General features: G+C 44.8%; 1 protein-coding gene across 3 annotated transcripts in view; it reads right to left on the reverse strand.

The window, feature by feature from the left end:
• The window catches only part of GRAMD4 (GRAM domain containing 4), a 104108-nt gene extending 86099 nt beyond the window's left edge, over positions 1-18009 (reverse strand). The window contains exons 1-3 of one of the 3 annotated variants that reach the window (XM_069977030.1): positions 17781-18009; positions 5023-5055; positions 243-450 (exon numbers count right to left, since the gene is read on the reverse strand). In XM_069977030.1, the coding sequence (XP_069833131.1) occupies positions 243-450; positions 5023-5055; positions 17781-17809 (270 nt within the window). In that variant the 5' untranslated portion in view covers positions 17810-18009. Of the gene's footprint in view, positions 1-242; positions 451-5022; positions 5056-9525; positions 9581-17780 lie in introns of those variants that run through there. The other 2 variants (XM_069977036.1, XM_069977040.1) reach the window with 2 other exon arrangements.
• Positions 18010-19151: the final 1142 nt, after the last annotated feature.

A 19151-nucleotide genomic window follows, 5' to 3' on the forward strand; every position in this document is an offset into this window, starting at 1 on the left:
GAGTAAACCTGAGTGTTTCATGCAGACCTCAAATCTAGTTGCAGCCCACTTATTTGGGAGGGCAACATCAAAACAGCACTGTCACAACACATTATTTCCACTTGATGCCACAGACTAAAAAAAAAAGCACATGCACAGCAGTGAAAATGGAGATCACTCAAAAACACAAATTTTACCTCCAATTTACGGTTCAAATTCATTTAAAAAGACATGACAAATTACGTTACTTTGTGAACACTCACAGGGTCCTTCAACTCCTCATTTTCTTTTGATGATCGAGATAGTTTTAGTGTGATTTCATCACCACATTCTGTATCGGAAGCATTGGGAGACTCAGCTAAGTAAGGAAACTCGTCTCTCTTCTGACCTCTAAACCTGATCTTGTCCAGTCTCCTTAGCATGTTCTGCACAGCACCTTTCTGCTTCACTTTAACATGACTGTTTACGTCGCTGTAAGGTGGAAAACACAAAGACATTTAGAAAACAGGCAAAGCTTCAGCATTTCAGTCATATGCCTAGCTGCACATACTTAACTCTCCAAACTCTACACCCAAGAAAAGCATGTGACAGATTAACATTGGTAACAATCTTTAAAGTGTCGCTTTCTTCAGTACGCAAAATGGAGCCAACAACATAGTAGGCAAACTGTAGCCCCCGAACACAGTGAACATCTATAATGCACTTCCTTTTTATGGCTGTGTCCCTACATTTGCATCTGTGTTGTGTTTATTTGTTTATATAACCAGAAACTGTATTATCTGTCAGGGCTGCAGTGCGATCAGTATTACCAGGCGTGCCAGACTGCTTATAAGACAGAAATCACATTTTGCCCGCCGCTTCAGGCAAAGCATAAAGACTTTTTTAATTCAGTTTTTAAGTCATACTTGCCTACCCGTGTCTCCCACCGCTGCCAGCAACAAGGGTAGGTAAGCATCACTTGTTAAAATATTATACTGCAATACACCTTTCATAAGTAGTCTTCATAAAAACAAAAAATTAAAAGAGCCAAGAGAATGAATAATGGGTGCATTAAACGTCAACAATCACTGACACCAAAACCAGGAAGCAAAAATTTAATATTTTAATAAAAGTATGGTAGGGTTATATTTACACATATTTAATCTGCTGCAGAACTAAATTTGATGGTGCAGGTTTATTATGAAGAAATAAGTGAAATCTGCAGCATCAATAATGCAGCATATTAAGCACATGTAAACATACACTTCATCAACTGATCTCCAGGTTTCCTGGCACCTGTGGCAAATGTAATATAACATGGTGGCCACTCTCATAGTCAAGTACATCAGAAAGAAGGCTCTCTATAATGTGGAATGGGCATATAGAATTGGGTTGTTTATATCATTATATATATATATATATATATATATATATATATATATATATATATATATATATATATATATATTATAAACAACCCAATTCTATATGCCCATTCCACATTATAGAGAGCCTCCTTTCTGATGTACTTGACTATGAGAGTGGCCGTATATACATTTATTTTTTATTAAGATTTTCCAAATTTTTCTCCCAAAAACAAAGATAGGGATGACATAAAGAGAACGAACACGTAAGATACAGTATGCATCTGAAATCTCAATATACATAGAATAAGCTCCACCTGGGGCCAACACAGATCACGGAGTCCTGCATAGAGCACACAGATACCTGCATTTACAATAGGGCAAATAAATCCCCCTACCCCCCATTTGTCTAGCAAAGAGGTTCCCCCCCAAACACAGATTATAAAACATAAGAAGCAAAGTCATGACCTCCTGCTCAGCTTCCCTAAGGTACCAGCCAGATCATCACTCAACTACCAGTCAGTACCTCGAATCACTTGAATCCCCTGCACAATTTCAGAAGGAATCAGGAAAAGCACATATGAAGGTTTTACACTTAGTGATGAAATATTTGACTCTTTTAGAATGGAGTTGTCTTAATGAAAATACATCTGGATATTATATATATTATCTGTTATATAATTCCTTAAAAAATATATTATATAATTCCTTAAAAACAGAATACAGGTGACACTGCATTTTACTTCTTGAAGGCTTCTTGTTTGACCTATTTTATAATGGTGCAGATCCTCCTCAACAGACCTTGGTGGCTCCTAGTCTTGGAGTGAGGTCTTATGTCCCACAAACAAAACAGCTTTGTGTCATGATACAGTTGGCAAAACTTAAAAGTGTTTGTGCAAAGCACTGCTTAGTAGAAAAAAAAAATCTGAAAAACACAGAAGTCTAGCAACATTCCTTCTTGCATTTCACATCATCTCAACATGAACTTTGGTACAGTGAGCAGGAGAAAGAGTCAAGACAAACTGTATTGTGAAAAGAGCGAAAAGTTGCAATTACAAGGATTCCGACATATAAACAAAACCACAAACATAGATCATGAGGTTTTAAGCAATGTAAAATCAGACCAGTATATTTATCCTTTCACTTCCCTTTTATACAGTATACTGCTCAGGACAAAACTTTAGTTTTTCCCTTTCCTCATTTCTTTAGGGTAAAAGTGAAATAACACAGTAGAGGAAATGCAAAATACAAGCTCAGGAAAACCAGCTCTGGGCACATAAGAAATGGAAAGAGGCCATGTGACATCCACATTAAAGCGAATGGAATTAAAACGAATGGAACCCAATTAAAGAGAATGGAATTAATGTGAATTCAAGAACACAAAAAAATACTTTTAGGGTGGGTTCATACATAACAAAATCACAGCAGATTTCATGTACTGTCAGTTTGACTAGAATAACATACTCGCAGCAGAATTTTCATCCTGCTGCAAGCATTTAAACGGCACCCCTTTTACCCGCAGCAGCCCAGTGAATACATTGCCTGTCCACGCTTTGGCTTGCTTCTATGGCTCCCAGCATTCTGACGTCCTGAGGGGGACGTCAAGATGCCAGGAGCCACAGAAGCAAGCCAAAGCGTGGACAGGTAAGGTATTCACTGGGCCAGCACGGGTTAAGGTAGACTTGAAGCAGGATGAAAATTACGCAAGTATATAATCAAAATGACAGTACAGAATCGCAGCAAATTTTGCTGCAAACTCACAGCATATAATCCGCTGCAAATCCTTTATGTGTGAACCCACCCTTATTCTACAGGCTACTGAAGCACAGAAAGCTGTAACACCTCCTTACTCCCTCCTCCCATATCTGACCCTGCTTGGCACTCAGATTCCAGGTGTCAATCGAGCAGGGAGGGGAGAGGGAGGATGCATTCCAGCTTGCAGATCATTCCGTGTCATTTATTGAACGTTTATGAAGAGCTTTAGTTTGTAGAAATCATTCATTGTTTTCTCTCTTTCCATATCTTAGTCTAATGTTTAATGACCTTATTTATCAACGTGTTACATTAATTATCCCGCCCTATTAATGCTGTAAGAAAAATAAAGTAACCAAAATGACAATTGATACAAAAGAATTGACATGTCAATTCTTTGAGCAGAGAGGCGCGGAGAGCAGAGGCACATGCGCCTTCCCATTCAAACAGATAGCAGGTAGGATTCGGCAGGAGTCCGCGTGGGGGAGTTCTGCACGAAATTTCTGCGCCGCTTCTGTAGTGTGAACGGGCCCTAATGTAGCAACGAATACTACTCCAGACTGCCCAGAAGAAGGGCCCGGATTACAGTCAGCACAGGGTGTTGCAGCCACACACTGGCCTCATCGGTCACATGCACTTGCTCTTGTATGTGACCAGTGAGGTTAGCGATTGGCTGCAATATCCCATGCAAAGTATGTGGGGGTATCATGAAAACATGCCATCTCTCTCTCCCCAACCTGTTGCACACCCCTTACAACACCCTTTCATTCTAGGTCCAGGACAACCCCCTCTCCATCTCTACATAGAGATTCTGGGTCCCCACTTAGACCAGGAAGGGGCCAGGGACCTGGGGACTAGATCAGCGGTATGCGGCCACCAGTCCTGGAGTCGGGGAGGTGAGAGCATGTTATTTCTTTTATCCTCCCCGGCAATTGTGCAACAAAAAAAATAAATAAAACATAATAATAATAATAATAATAATAATAATAATAATAATAATAATAATAATAATAATAAATAGGTCTGCCTGGACTTCTCCTTTAAAGTTACATGTGCTGCACTCACTATGACCTTTGTTGCTTATCTACAAGGCCTCAGCTATATAACCAAATATCTTCCCCTCAATGGAACCTCACCTTCCATAAACCTTTCAAACTCCTCAACTCCTCTAGAGGACAGATCTCAATAGCATAGTCATTTCTGTCCCATTATAGATTACAGAACACTGCCAACAGGTCTCTCTTGCTGGACCCAATTGGCCCCAATATAGACTTTTTGTCTATTCCCTAAAAGCATTACCCTTTACACAACACTTAAAGACTTTTATAGATATCATATTTCCTCAACGTGATGTTTTAAAATGGTAATCTTACATTTGCATGTTTTTGGGGTGGGGAACCCAGAGCACAGCATTGAAATGGATGACTGGAATACACCACTTCCCACAAGGCATACAGCAGATGGTGAGTACTGGATGAATTAATATTTTTTAATAGAAGTCATTTACAAATCTGTATAACTTTCTGACACAAGTACCCCTTTTAGATAAAGTCAAATATTCTTATTATAGCTTGACCTGGTATCTTAGGGAATTTACTGGTGATCCTCCGACCCATGGGCTAGCCCTGTACCTCCACCCCACGGGTTAGATTACCTTTATTTTTTACTGCTCTACATGTCAGGTATATGTCCACTGAAGTGCCACCAATAGCTCATGTTACCTATGAACTATGATATTGGGCTTATTTTTCCCTCAGTAACTGAAAACATTATCAATTGTTATATTTACCTTGGCCCATTATTGGTCTAATACTTTTATAGACTACAGATGTAACAGAGTTGAGTAGATCTGTTACCATACCAATCCTGACTGTGAACTGACTGCTTGTACATCTGTACACCACATAACTATAATTAATGTCATCCACACACAATAATCATTCTTTACCTGTGTACCACTTGACAGCCCTCCACCACGACTCTATAAACAAATAAACAAACAAGCTGTTATTCTATCGCATTGTAACAGCATTTCAGGATTTGCTATGTACAGAAAATGGTAGAGGGTGTAAATATCCACGGCATGTCCATCAGCCAAATCGGTTTAGGAGACAATACTGTACTTTCATAAAATGTCATAACAGCACTGATCCAATATCTATACACGGTTGTAAAGATCAGCCCCACTCAAATTCTGAGTTTTCAGACACTGGTTTAAAGGTTCTAAGATGTAAGAATAAACTGCACTTTATCCTTTACAGTTTAGAGGTTCAAACTGAACATTTTATTGCATTTATGATATTATGGTTAAAAAAAAACAAAAAAACACCTTGCATAGACATGCGTTTTTACCACACTTCACCATGGTTCTGCAGTGCTGTTATTCACTGTCTGTTTTTCACAGGTGAGACACAATCTTTCCCCTGTCACCCATGCCATTAATAACTACACTGCAATTTGTGGTATCAACACACGCGTTTCATAAAACCAGTAACCAGTCAAGTAACCAGTCTTTTACATTTCTTGAGGTTTGTAGAGCCTAGTCATATTTGGTTAGGGTACAAACACACACAGCGTATACGCAGCAAATTTGATGGTGCAGATTTGATGCTGTGTTCAGTTATATAGATCTAATCTGCTGCGTATTTGCTGCGTATTGCAGCAGTAAATACGCAGCGTATATGCCGTGTGTGTTTGTACCCTTAAGAAGGTTTTCCCGAGAGTGTACATATTACAGAGGTGTTCCTTTCAGGGTGCAGCAGTTAGCAGATCCTGATCATTTCAAGGCAGTATCTGGGCTTACAGCTTCAAAGACTTGAGTGTCCAGGTGCAGTCTGCAATTAGTAAGTGACAAGAGCGAGCACCAGTGGCTAGCACTGCTTGTAAGAGCACCCTCAGGTTGCAGTCATACACCACAGCTCTTTTGGAAAACTGCCACTGCAGTTTTCAGCCAAAGCCAGAAGTGGATGCAGCAGTAAGCAGTAAGTCTTTTCTTTATATTTCCCATTCGTTTTGAATCCACTCTCAGGCCACATTCACACATCAGCAGAGGTGTCAGCAACCGTGGATCCAGAGCTATGTACAGCAATATCTATAGGCATTCATAGTAGTCTGCATCAGCACAGACTCATTCACAGAGAATCAGTGATTTTTGCCGAACAGATCATAGCCCTTTCACAGATCTGTAACAATGAATATGTAAAATGGTCCATTAACACCAATGGGTACTATACTGTCTGCAATCTTACAGTAAAATATACTGATTTGTGAAAGGGGAATCAGCTGGTGTTCAAAAACGTCATCGGCAGCGACCTTCTGACACTGATACCGACCTCCCTGAGTCTTCTCCGTAATTCTCAAGCTATTGTAACAAGGACATAAGCGAATGCAAAACCAATTTCCCAATATACTGGTGAATGTCAAGCTAGAAGCATCCTCCTATGCCACTGGAAAAAAAATGGCACCACTGAAAAAGGAACTACTGTACTTACAAATGGTGCCTGGAACCGTAAAATGGGGATGACAGTAACAGTATATATTTTCTATTCAAGCACACTTTGGGCTGAGGAAATCTTCTGCTTGAGCAAGAAAAGTTCTTTTTGCTACCCATGAAACAGTCAATTATTCTTAGTAAGGCTAAAAGTCACCAGACTATAGAATGTACCCAAATGGATGCAAACACTGGCCATACAGAATCCTATAGGGATACAGGTCTCAGGTGTTAATAGGAGGAATGTAATAAAGTTTAGATTAAATAGTCAAAATGTATGTATGCAAAGGCTGGGCTTAGTGTTTTTTTATCAGGTTGTATTATAAAAAGACATCAAAAGCCTGAATAAATACAGATAGAAATAAAAGAGTAATATAAAAGGCTGCTAATGGCATTTACAAATATCAGTCATTTTCAGAACGGAAAGCACAGAAGGTAAAGTAGGGTAGTGATTAGAAAGGCAGATATTTTTCTCCACTTCCTGACAGTAATCCAGTTAAAATACACCACAATAAGCTTCTTTCTAGACTGAAATGTTAGTCGAATAGATTGAATACAGCTTAAAAGTTGGACAGAAGTAGGATATTTGGTAAATACCATTCTAACGGAGTTGTCCAGGCAGCACCCATGTAGGAGAGCTCTGTAACGCAAAGGCTCTCCTTCAATGAGCAACACTGAGGTATTCTAGCTGCACTTAAAAGGGCTGTCCCATCATTAATATATTCATTGTATAGACCATAAAAAATGAATGAGGATTGTCATTTAGCAGCTATAAAGAGTTATGACAATTACATGGCTCTTTAGGATTTTTGGTATGAAAATGATTCACAGGATAACCCAAAGACCTCCGAACAGTGCCACTTCAGATGCAAAAATAGCAAATTCTGAACAAAGGAAAAAAAAAAAAGAATGCGTTACCTCATATCGAAATTTTCTCAGATCAATCTCAAAAATCCGAAACTTTGTTTCAGTGTTTTGCAGAATGCGTTTGGTATATCCCCATTCTTTTCTCAAAACTGAGACAGGGCTGCTCAAACCAATAGTGTAGACAATGGACAGAGGAGGAACTACTGACAAGTCCCCATGACAAAGCAAGATTCTATTTTATCAGTCACTATAGGTCATCACCTCATCGGGAAGGACAAAGTACTCTAGATTGTAAGGTCACACTATAGGAGGCAGATAGTACAAATAAAATAATTATGCAGTTGCTGACAAATTTTTAACACCACAATTTGTTAGCTTGTCAGTTTTATCAGCCTTTAAAGCAACTCTGTACTCACAATCTGTCCCCCACCCCAAACCACTTGTACCTTCGGATAGCTGCTTTTAATCCAAGATCTGTACTGGGGTCCGTTCGGCAGGGGATGCAGTAATTGTCCTAAAAAGCAACTTTTAAACTTGGAGCCCTGTGCCAAATTGGTGTGGCCTAGAGTGGTCTATGCCCTAGGCTTGCAATGCCTCTCTGCAGATTGCGGGTACAGAGTCGCTTTAAACTCCATGTCGCTTGAGGCCAGTTTTACACATAATGGAATTGCAGTGGATTTCACATAGAGAGTTTGCATCAAAATCTGCTGTGATTCCCGTACTGTCAGTTTGAATAAGACTACATACTCGTAGTGGAATTTTCACCTAACTGCCAGTTCTGACACCAGTTGATTTAAAAACTTTTTACCTCCAGAACACCCCTTTAACGCTCAATGACATATACATCCATCATGGAAGTCTTCAGGGTATATGAAGCGGGCATGGCTGATGTGACTTGAGGGTGTATATACAAAACAATCACCAAAAGAAAGTTATGCCCGCATGTGATGTCCAACATTTGCATGATTGGTATATACATCCGCACCCTCACGTTTCAAAAGGTATACTTCCAAGATTTGGAAAGAGAAGTAGTGAGCACTGGCAAGCAGAAGACATCCATCATATTCTCCTCCCGAGACAAGCCTAAATGGGTAAATTCACATTCTGTAGATTTTTTGGCATACATTTCTGTGACTGACCCATTTATCTAAAATGTACTTGTCATGGAAATGCTGCAATTAGACAACCATGGAATACTGTATAATGATGACCTCTACATAGCACTGTTATGACCTTGCTCAGTATCTGTAACAAAATTGTTTCTGTCTCCATTCAGGAGCCTGTCTCTGAAATTTGGCAGTGAGAAGGCAGAAAAAGTGTTTGGGAGGCGAGAACGTATCAGCAGACTTTTTTTTTTTATTTTTTTTTTTTAGCTAGAACCACTGGTGGCATATAAAGAATTTTAACATTTCTAAGTAATAAAAAAGTAACAGTCAAGTACCAGTACTAGGAAGTTTTTTTTTCTTCAAACTGTCAGCTAGAAAAGACACCCCATACTGCTTACATGGCTACATGGTTATGTAAGTAGTAAGGTGTGGCCAGGCACTAAATTACCATGGCCACACCTCTATGACACTTCATATGGGTAATGAAAAGCATTTTTTAGGCGATTGCAGCCTCAGACTATAATACAGGTACAAATAGTCTCACTGCTCAGATAGCTATGTAGCCATGTAAGCAGTTTGGGGCACCTTTATTAGCTGACAGTTTAGTCAGGAATAGAGCCTATGGTCAGAAAAGGAGTGGAGTAACAGGTAATGGTAAGGTAGATTTAATATCTGGATCCGTACTGAAAATCAAGACTAGCACAGGAATAAGAGCCAGGGCAGGGTATAAACCTCGATAAGCAGACAAGGCAATTTCCCTTTTTTTAAAAAAAAAAAAGAAACTTCTGCAGAAGCATACAGCATTACTTACCTGTCTATCCCAGCTTTGAAACTACCAAAAATCCATTTGTTTGTGGGGGGAGGGGGGGGGTTATTCTGTATTGTGTTTCTGTCCTTCCTGGTTGAGCAGTTCCCAAAATGCAATACTTTCCCTCAGCTGATCATCACAGTCCCCCACCCATCACAATCAGTAAAATTAGTGCTGCACCTGCTTCTGGCCATTCAGAGATGGTGGATCACTCAGGGGATTAGGGGATCCAGCCAAGCCTCCTGTGACATCACGCCCTGCCCCCTGTCTGCATCATCAGCCTGTGCTCAGCAACACACACAATGTAAGACAGAGGCATATTTGTCTCCTAAGGGGGGAAAGCAGAAAGAGAGGAGACAATGTGAATTGGCACAGAGGCCATTTTTCTATTTTTCTGGATTTCTATCAGCTACCAGTGTGGCAGAACCGCACAGATACGGTAATACATTGTATAGACACATCTATATTACTGTTAATGTACTTTTAATAGAAAACAAGTTTTTCTTAACCAGAGTTCCCCTTTAAATCAGGTGTCAGACCAGAGAAACTAAAGGCCCTATTACACAGAAGCATTATCGGACCATATTTGGCCGATAATCATCCTCTGTAATAGAAGGCAATGATCAGCCGTCATGAATGATGTCAGCTGATCATTGCTGTTGTTTGTCTTTGAACATGTTGAAAGACAAACGACTGATAGCAGCGATCTACTGCCATCGCTCCGCAGAATGGGATAGCGGCAGCTATCCTCTATGGGCTGCCCAGACAATCTAGCGATCACTCAACATGTTCATTCTTTGGACAGACGACGGAATCCACCCGTGCATAAAAATGGAGTCTATGACACAGGCGGAGACGCGTGCACCTCTGTCCGCCGGCAGGTGCAAGCTGCGGAATGCGCGACAGGTTCCGCAGTGTGCACGCACCCTAACGGTGAGGAGTCTGTTACAGGCATTCCACGTCCGTGTTCCGTGAGGAACACAGAACGTGGGAATGCAGCCTAATGGAGGTGATAAGGGAAGGTATCAACACCGGATGCAGTTATACCAGAGTGCAGTCAAATTATTAGGCTGAGGCAACTGCAGTCTGCCTAATATCAGAAAGGACATATGAGACAACTCTGTGTTCAAGCTGAAAAGCTTTTGTTTAATCTAGCAGTAGGCATCTGGTTATAAGCAAAGATAAGGAAAGAGAAACTATTAGAAAATATATGCCCTCTGTAGCAATTGTTTAGTACATGCCACGCATACTGGTGAGAGCTGATGATTGGTACTACACCCAGACATGGCTGCTACATTCACACAACTTCTTAAAGGTTAGCTAGCATAGAGGCAGACTGAGGGGGCTGTCTGTGCAGCTCCTGCCTCTTGCAGATTATCATCACCTACAGAGCATTGCTTCTACTTGCTAAATATATTAATTATCTTCAACCCCACAGAGGGTTCACATGTAACTGATTCCCAGCAGATTTCATGCAGCGAACTCACTGCTAAATCCGCTGTAAACCCCTTACCATCATACTGAACAGGATTACATACTCGCAGTGGAGTTTTCATCCCACTGCAAGTACGTAAACACCAGCCCCCTTAACCCGGGCTGGCCGGTGAATACATTACCGGGCTATGCTCCAGCTCCTGGCACCCTGACCTCCAACTCAGCCAATCAACGAGTGGGACGTCAGGATGCCGGGAGCCCCGAAGCAAGCCGGAGCGTGGACTGGTAATGTTTGCACTGGGCCTCATTTACATACTCCCAGCGGGATGAAAATTCCAATTCCAGGATTTCATGCTGCCAGTTCACAGCAAAATCCGCTGCAAATCTCTTATGTGTGAGAGGGGATATCCAGAGAGTACCAGAGGTCCTAACTTCCCTGCTCTCCACTTCCTTCATACTGATACTCGTGCTAACACCTATAATATTCAGGACCAATTGATATATGACCCTAGTTATTAGGTCCCCCAATACCCATTATCAGCAATCAAGACCGCACACTTAAAACATTTATCTACTGTGTGAGGCTGCCGGGGACGGCCCTGATGACGTGAACACAGTTCCTCACTGCTTCTAAAACTTTGATTTCTTGAAATGCAACAGTGTTTTACAATGAATATGACAGTTCCCTTTAACAACAGAGCACATTATAGTAGGTGACCAAGGTAGGGGGGAGATAATGGTTGTTTTGTAATATTCTGCATTACCTCCATCCATTCCCATATTTTCTCACTTTCTACTCTACTTCTGCTCAATTAATTAAAAAACACAGCTAATTACAGCCGAGATGAGTCTGGACAATCCTGTAAGCCGCCTGCCACATGATTCAGCTTTAATGAAAAAGAAATGTTGCATTTTGCACTTCCGCCATGATGTGCTCCTCAGACAGAAAGGAGAACCGGAGTTTATTAATTATGTCTTACACGTGCCCAGCACTATCTGTGAGTAACCAAAGGGTGCAGATTTCATGTGATGAGCCAAATAACTATGCAGCGAGCCTTCTATGATGCCACTAGCATACCACCCATTATCTGTAAGAGGCATCAGGACTAATAGAAAGGCCAGGCAGGTCCACAGTTCATACAGAAAATAACCTGGCAGAAAGGCAGTTCTACACTTTAGATTACCAGCTCCCCTTCTGACCCCCTACCTTCTCACCTCATTCCTATCACTCACTCACTGGCACCTTCCTGCCCCTCCACAATTGTCACTTCAATTATCAAGAAACCCTGGATTGACAACTCAGTGTTATCAATATCATGCCGGGAGCACGGAAACTGTTTGAATCTCCGCGGCAGCGTGTCATTGCAGTTCAGCTCTTACTTTACTTCCAGCCATGTTTTGGGCTACAGAAAAGGCTATCACACAATAATAAATTGTCCGGCTTTCCCATAGCAACCAATCACAGCACTCCTTTAGATACGAAGGCCGAGCTCTGATTACTGTCAGACAGTCAGGAAGTTTTCAGGGCAAGAGACTGAGAAGTGTGATGAATAGTGTGATGGAAATACAGCATAATGGAAAATGAGGGAAAGTCAAGATACTTCACTCAGCCCACCAATTTCTAGCCAGTCACAAAAGCTATGGTCCTACTTCTCCCCATACCACATGCCAGACAAACGCCAAAGACAAAGCACAATTCCCACAGGTATAGAGTTATACGTCTGCCGTGTGACACACACATTTCAACACCAACCATAACAAACAGTAAGGCTAGGCTCCCGTATATGATGCAGCCGTATGCCATTCTGAAGATTCGGTTTCCCATTGACTTACATTACGAAAGAAAACTGATTTAAATGGATGCACTCTTTATGTAGACAAAACTGTGGTTTTTCTGCACAATAAAATGTAATTAAAAAACAAAAAAAAGATAAACTAATGGCGGAATGCAGTGTAAACCTAGCCTAAGTATGTTCACAATAATGACTTTTTCAATTTCAAGAGAGTCCACTTGTCCCATTAATTCAAAAGGACCTCTCACGCCCACTCCACTATCCGCCCAAAGGGCTGACATGTCAATTCTTTGGGCAGATGGTGGAGTGCGTGTGAGACATCCTACTGAATCAATGGGACAGGCGGAAGCTGCAGAACTTCAAGCAAAATCCGCGTCGTAGACTCTGCTTAAAGGGAACCAATCAGCACGTTTGGGCTGATATGGTTCCCTTGAGCATTGTATAAAGCACCTGGAGCGGCCCCAGCACGTACCGTCCGCGGCCGCAGCAGGTGCTTTATAACGGAGAAAATGACTTGGGTTATTCCCCGTTTCGTGACTAGATACGAGATACGATGGTGGGCGGCTCCCCGCTTGTATCTAGTCACTGCGCTCTGCCTGTCAGTGCGCTCGGCGGGATGATCGACAGGTAGAGCGGCCAGTAACGGACCTCTCTGCCTGTCAATCATCCCCTCTGAGCGCGCTGACAGGCAGAGCGCAGTGACTAGATACGAGCCGCCCACCATGACTACTTTCCCGCTCGTATCTAGTCACGAGCTGGGGAATAAAAGTCATTTTCTCTGTGCCGGGGCCGCTCCAGGTGCTTTATACAATGCTCAAGGGAACCATATCAGCTCAAATGGGCTGATTGGTTCCCTTTAAAATTCCACAAATATTCTGTAGTGTGAAAGGCCCCTATCTAGTAAAGAAAGAAACCATGTCACCCATGTACACAGACTGTAATATGTCTGACCCATACAGATATAGGTGTGCCTTCACATGTAGCACATCAAAGCGGAATATACGCTGCAATACTGAATACCATTAAAGTCTACGGCACTCTATTCTTGCACAGGATTTTGTAAAACCTAGGTTGCTGTGCTGCTTCTATAGTAAAACAATAAAGCAGCCATACATACTTGTTTGCACTCCACTGTTCCTGATCCCCGCTCACTGACAGCCTGCTTAGGAGCTCCACAGCGCCACAGGAGCGTAAATAGGTAAGTATGGATGCTTTACTGCTGTTTTTGCCTTTTACTATAACAGCATCAGAATTGCTTAGGTTTTACAAGGCTAAGGACTCTGTGGCTTTTTATTCTTCTGCGAGAATGGAGTGCCATAGACTTTGTAGTGTAAAATCTGCTGGCATACACTACGTGTGAATGAACCCCAAGACAACTAATTTATTGGGCTGACAGCTCTCCCATCAATCCCCAGCACATTCAGGTCTTTGATGGAGAAAGCACTGTAAGCCACTGCCAGACTCCACTCACAAAGTCTTAAAATATCCAGTAGATGGAAGCGGAGTGAGCAGGCCACCATACACCTAACATAGTGGTCACCAATGTGTGTGGAAGCCTCCTGACTCAACTAACAGCAAAGGATAAACCACATGGATGTCCACCATTTTAGGGTACAAACCCACACACCGTATACGCAGCAGATACACAGCAGATTTGATCGTGTGTTCAGTTATTTAGATCTAATTTGCTGCGTATCGCAGCAGTAAATACGCTGTGCATACGGTGTGTGGGTTTGTACCCTTAGGGTGCGTTCATACCTACAGGATCTGCAGCAGATTTGATGCTGTGTTCAGTTATTTAAATGAAATCTGCTGCAGAAAATCAGCTGCAGATCCTGTAGGTGTGAACGCACCATTAAAGTGACTGTACCACCAGGCCCAGGCAGAAGGCAGAAGCACTGGAGGCGGGCCAACCCACCCTTAGTGGGAGGAAACCCATTGATTGTAATGTAGTCACGTCATGGAGGGGCTGGAGTTTCTTCCCACTAAGGGTGGGTCGGCCCGCCTCCAGTGCTTCAGCCAGGGCCTGGTGGTACAGTCACTTTAGAGTAATAAGCCACCGATGGAGCAGCCCAACCACCTCTTACACCTTTCCTATACTAAACACATGCATGGGTAATCTAGTGGAGCGTGCACATTGGCGAAAAGCGGTTGGCCGTCTCTATCTTGTATGGCCACACTTAGGCCCAAGACTTAAAACTGTTTACTTTACATTGGCCCCAGGGCCGCTTTAACCAGAGGGCACATGGTGCACGTGCACCGGGCCCACTGGTTAAAGGGGCCCCCCCGAGCAGGCCGGCCGTTGCTATGTGCGACCAGTGCGGTCGCACAGGGCTCCGGCCACCAGCCTGTCAGGGGGGAGCGCCATGGATGGGTAATCTACTTACCCCTCCATGGCGCCCCCTGCAGGGCCCCCCCGTCCGCCGCTGCCCCCGTCCGCTGCTGCTGCGGCGCTTCAGCGCTGCAGCAGCAGCGACACTGACAGAGAGAGAGCCATTGGCTCCCTCCCTGTCAGTCACTCACTCTTGTGGCCGCACTTCCTGCGGTCACAAGAGGCCGCGCTCTCCCTCTAGCGCCCGACGTCACTAGAGCGTCGGCGCGAGGGTAAGGGGAGTGCAGCCTCTTGTGACCACAGGAAGTGCGGCCACAGGAGGGAAGAGAAGAGGAACGCGTGGACCCAGGTGAGTAAAAGTGTTTGTTTTTTTCAATGTTATATGGGAGGGGGAGCTATATACTACGGGGGGGGGGGGGCACAGGGGGCTATATACTATTGGGGAGCACACTGGGCTATATACTATGGGGGAGAACAGGGGGCTATATACTATGGGGGAGAACGGGGGCTATATACTATTGGGGAGCACAGGGGAGCTATATACTATGGGGGAGCACAGGGGAGCTATATACTATGGGGGAGCACAGGGGGCTATATACTATTGGGGAGCACAGGGGAGCTATATACTATGGGGGAGAACAGGGGGCTATATACTATGGGGGAGAACGGGGGCTATATACTATGGGGGAGAACGGGGGCTATATACTATTGGGGAGCACAGGGGGGCTATATACTATGGGGGAGAACGGGGGCTATATACTATTGGGGAGCACAGGGGGCTATATACTATGGGGGAGCACAGGGGAGCTATATACTATGGGGGAGCACAGGGGGCTATACACTATGGGGAAGAACGGGGGCTATATACTATTGGGGAGCACAGGGGGCTATATACTATGGGGGAGCACAGGGGAGCTATATACTTTGGGGGAGCACAGGGGGCTATATACTATGGGGGAGCACAGGGGAGCTATATACTATGGGGAGCACAGGGGGCTATATACTACTGGGGAGCACAGGGGGCTATATACTATGGGGGAGCACAGGGGGCTATATACTATGGGGGAGCACAGGGGGTTATATACTATTGGGGAGCACAGGTTAGCTATATACTATTGGGGAGCACAGGGGCTATATACTATTGGGGAGCACAGGGGAGCTATATACTATTGGGGAGCACAGGGGTCTATATACTATGGGGGAGAGCACAGGGGGCTATATATTATGGAGAGCACAGGGGGGCTATATACTATTGAGGGGGAGCACAGGGGGGCTATATACTATTGGGGGAGAGCACAGGGGGGCTATATACTATTGTGGGAGAGCACAGGGGGGCTATATACTATTGGGGGAGAGCACAGGGGGCTATATACTATTGTGGGAGAGCACAGGGGGGCTATATACTATTGTGGGAGAGCACAGGGGGGCTATATACTATTGTGGGAGAGCATAGGGGGGCTATATACTATTGGGGGAGAGCACAGGGGGGCTATATACTATTGTGGGTGAGCACAGGGGGCTATATACTACTGGGGAGAGTGCACAGGGGGGCTATATACTAATGGGGGAGCGCACAGGAGGGCTGTATATAACTGGAGGAGCACATGAGGGTCTATATACTACAGGGACACCTTAAAACTATGGAGGCACAGAGGGGTGTAACTATGTAGGAGTACAGAGGGGTGTAACTACTGTATAGGGGTACAAGGAACCTAACTATTGTATGTGTTGGAGCCTAAAATATTTGTCTGGCAGATTCTGGAGAGAAGATTCACAGCCAGGAGAAGACTTCAAGGTGGCCCACGCTGGATGGAGAGAAAAAGAAAAGGTGACAGACTCTGATCGGAGAAGACGCCTCCGGTGAGTCACTGGATGTAACTTCACTCTGTTATAGGCTTGTACTGATAGGGGTCATGGTGTGGCGGTATTATGTAATGGTATCAATGGTGATATCTTTCTGTTTTGTTTAGTGCAGTTTTTATGTAATATGTAATCACTGAATGGTGGAAATAGTGTTATAAGGTAACTACTGTATGTATTGGGGCTCTTGATACAGTGTGGGGGCAAATTCAGTACATTATACAATGTGCAGAAAGGTAAGGGGGGGCCCACTCTTGAGGGCTGTGCACTGGGCCCACCAATGTATTAAAACGGCCCTGATTGGCCCCCAAATGTGGGCTATGCCATGGATAGAAGAGCCGCAGGAGCTAGCTATCTGTCTGACACAATGACCAGGCTCAGCCACCTGGTAGGAGAGGAGCGGGGTACGGGAGCGGGGTACGACGGGCGAGAAGAGCGGGGTACGACGAGCGAGAGGAGCGGGGTACGACGAGCGGGGTACGACGAGCGGGGTACGACGAGCGGGGTACGACGAGCGGGGTACGACGAGCGAGAGGAGCGGGGTACGACGAGCGAGAGGAGCGGGGTACGACGAGCGAGAGGAGCGGGGTACGACGAGCGAGAGGAGCGGGGTACGACGAGCGAGAGGAGCGGGGTACGACGAGCAGAGGAAGATGTGGGGGATGTCCCTGGTAAATGTCACCGGCTGCCGCCACAAGTTCCGTACATGTCTGCAGTTATGTGGTGACTGTGTAGAATGGGGTCAGGGCTGGAGAGCTGCTGCCGGGGTGGTGGGAGGGAGGGGGGGGGGGGCTATTGTCCTCCACAGGTAGCGGAGAACAAAGGCCCCTCACCCGCAGGTAACCCAGCCCCGGTCCATAGTAGCAGCAGGTGTAAATTATTCAGGCGCTGCAGACACACACCGTCCACCACTCGCGGGGTGACAGCCAGGTGACCGAGGGCTCGGCAACACTTCACACACACGGCCCCTCATTAACCCCTGCCGTGCTGCACACGAGGTGAGGGGCCTCTCTTACCCTGCACCGACATCCGAGCAAACTTTCATCCAAGCAGCAGCAGCTCCCGGTGCCCCCGGTACAGCGCGCAGCCCTCTTCTTCCCTATGTAATGTGGCGGTCTGGTGGCAGCATAGAGTCCTACTGTGGGACTGAGGTGCAATTCACGAGCGGTCCCTCGGCCCTAACACACAGACAGGAGCCGCATCCCTCTCCTTATCCCCCGCTGCCGTTCCGTCACCTCCCTCTCACTGCCGCCGGCCCCGCCACCTACTGACAGCGCCGGGCACAGACCCAGCTCTCCGGCTGCTGCCTGTTCTCTAGTGACGTCACCGCAGCACGCAAACCAGCAGCGCCAGACACTCAGCCCCGCCCCCCGCTCATTCTATTTTTGATGCATGGCCGCTCCCCCTCCGTCTCCTGTCACAGACATACACATCGTTCACATGCTGCGACGTCACTGCGCGGCTTTCAGTTACCGCACCTCCTCCCGCTATCTCGCCTGCGTCATCCACGCCAAGCATAATGGACAGGAACTCTGTATATACTGTACACTGTATACATTAGTCACCTGAACACCAGAACTTTAGGGACCTGGTAGTAGCGTCTGTTCTATGGACTCCACAACACAAGTGTGAACTGAGCTGTATCACCTGCAGGCTAGGAGCACATTTTTGGCCAATATTTTATGGCTCAAAAAACAAGTGAAATTTGTATTTTAAAACTGCTATTTTCACCTGGAAAGGGGGTCTGACACTTCAAGGGATATTGGGGTGTCTTAAATGTGTTATATGTTGGCCATGTGTTTTCCACTGCATTCTAATGAATTCAATGGTAAAACTGATCTCATCAAACCTTGTGCAGCGCAACAGTGGGAAGATTCCAGCTTTGAAAAATTAAAGCATGGAAAATTGGTGTCAGAACATAGCCTTAAAGGGGTAGTGCGGCGCAAAGAAATTATTCACAAAATAACACACATTACAAAGTTATACAACTTTGTAATGTATGTTATGTATGTGAATGGCCCCCTTCCCCGCCAATCGCGGCTGAGCATAGTTCTGACGTGGCAGAGGGGGCCGGCATGAGGGACGACAGGAGTGGGTCGGCAGGCCTCCCGAAGATTACATCTCTGTCAGAAGACGGCGGACGGGGGTCGACACGAATCAGGTATGTATAATGCACGTTCAATCGTTTCCAGTTCTGGTTCATTACTGGAACGACTGTCCGAATGGTTGGATTGCCTATTGCAACCAATGGTCAAACGAGTTCCGGGATATCTACAAGATTCTAGAGATGTCTTGACTTCTCTAAGTGACGTCGCGTGGCAGCCAGAGTGGCACTGGCTTACATGTGACGTCACTTCATTATACACCAGTATCCCTTGGCAGGTAGC

Source organism: Dendropsophus ebraccatus, chromosome 1 (genome assembly GCF_027789765.1).
Source record: "Dendropsophus ebraccatus isolate aDenEbr1 chromosome 1, aDenEbr1.pat, whole genome shotgun sequence".
NCBI lineage: Eukaryota > Metazoa > Chordata > Amphibia > Anura > Hylidae > Dendropsophus > Dendropsophus ebraccatus.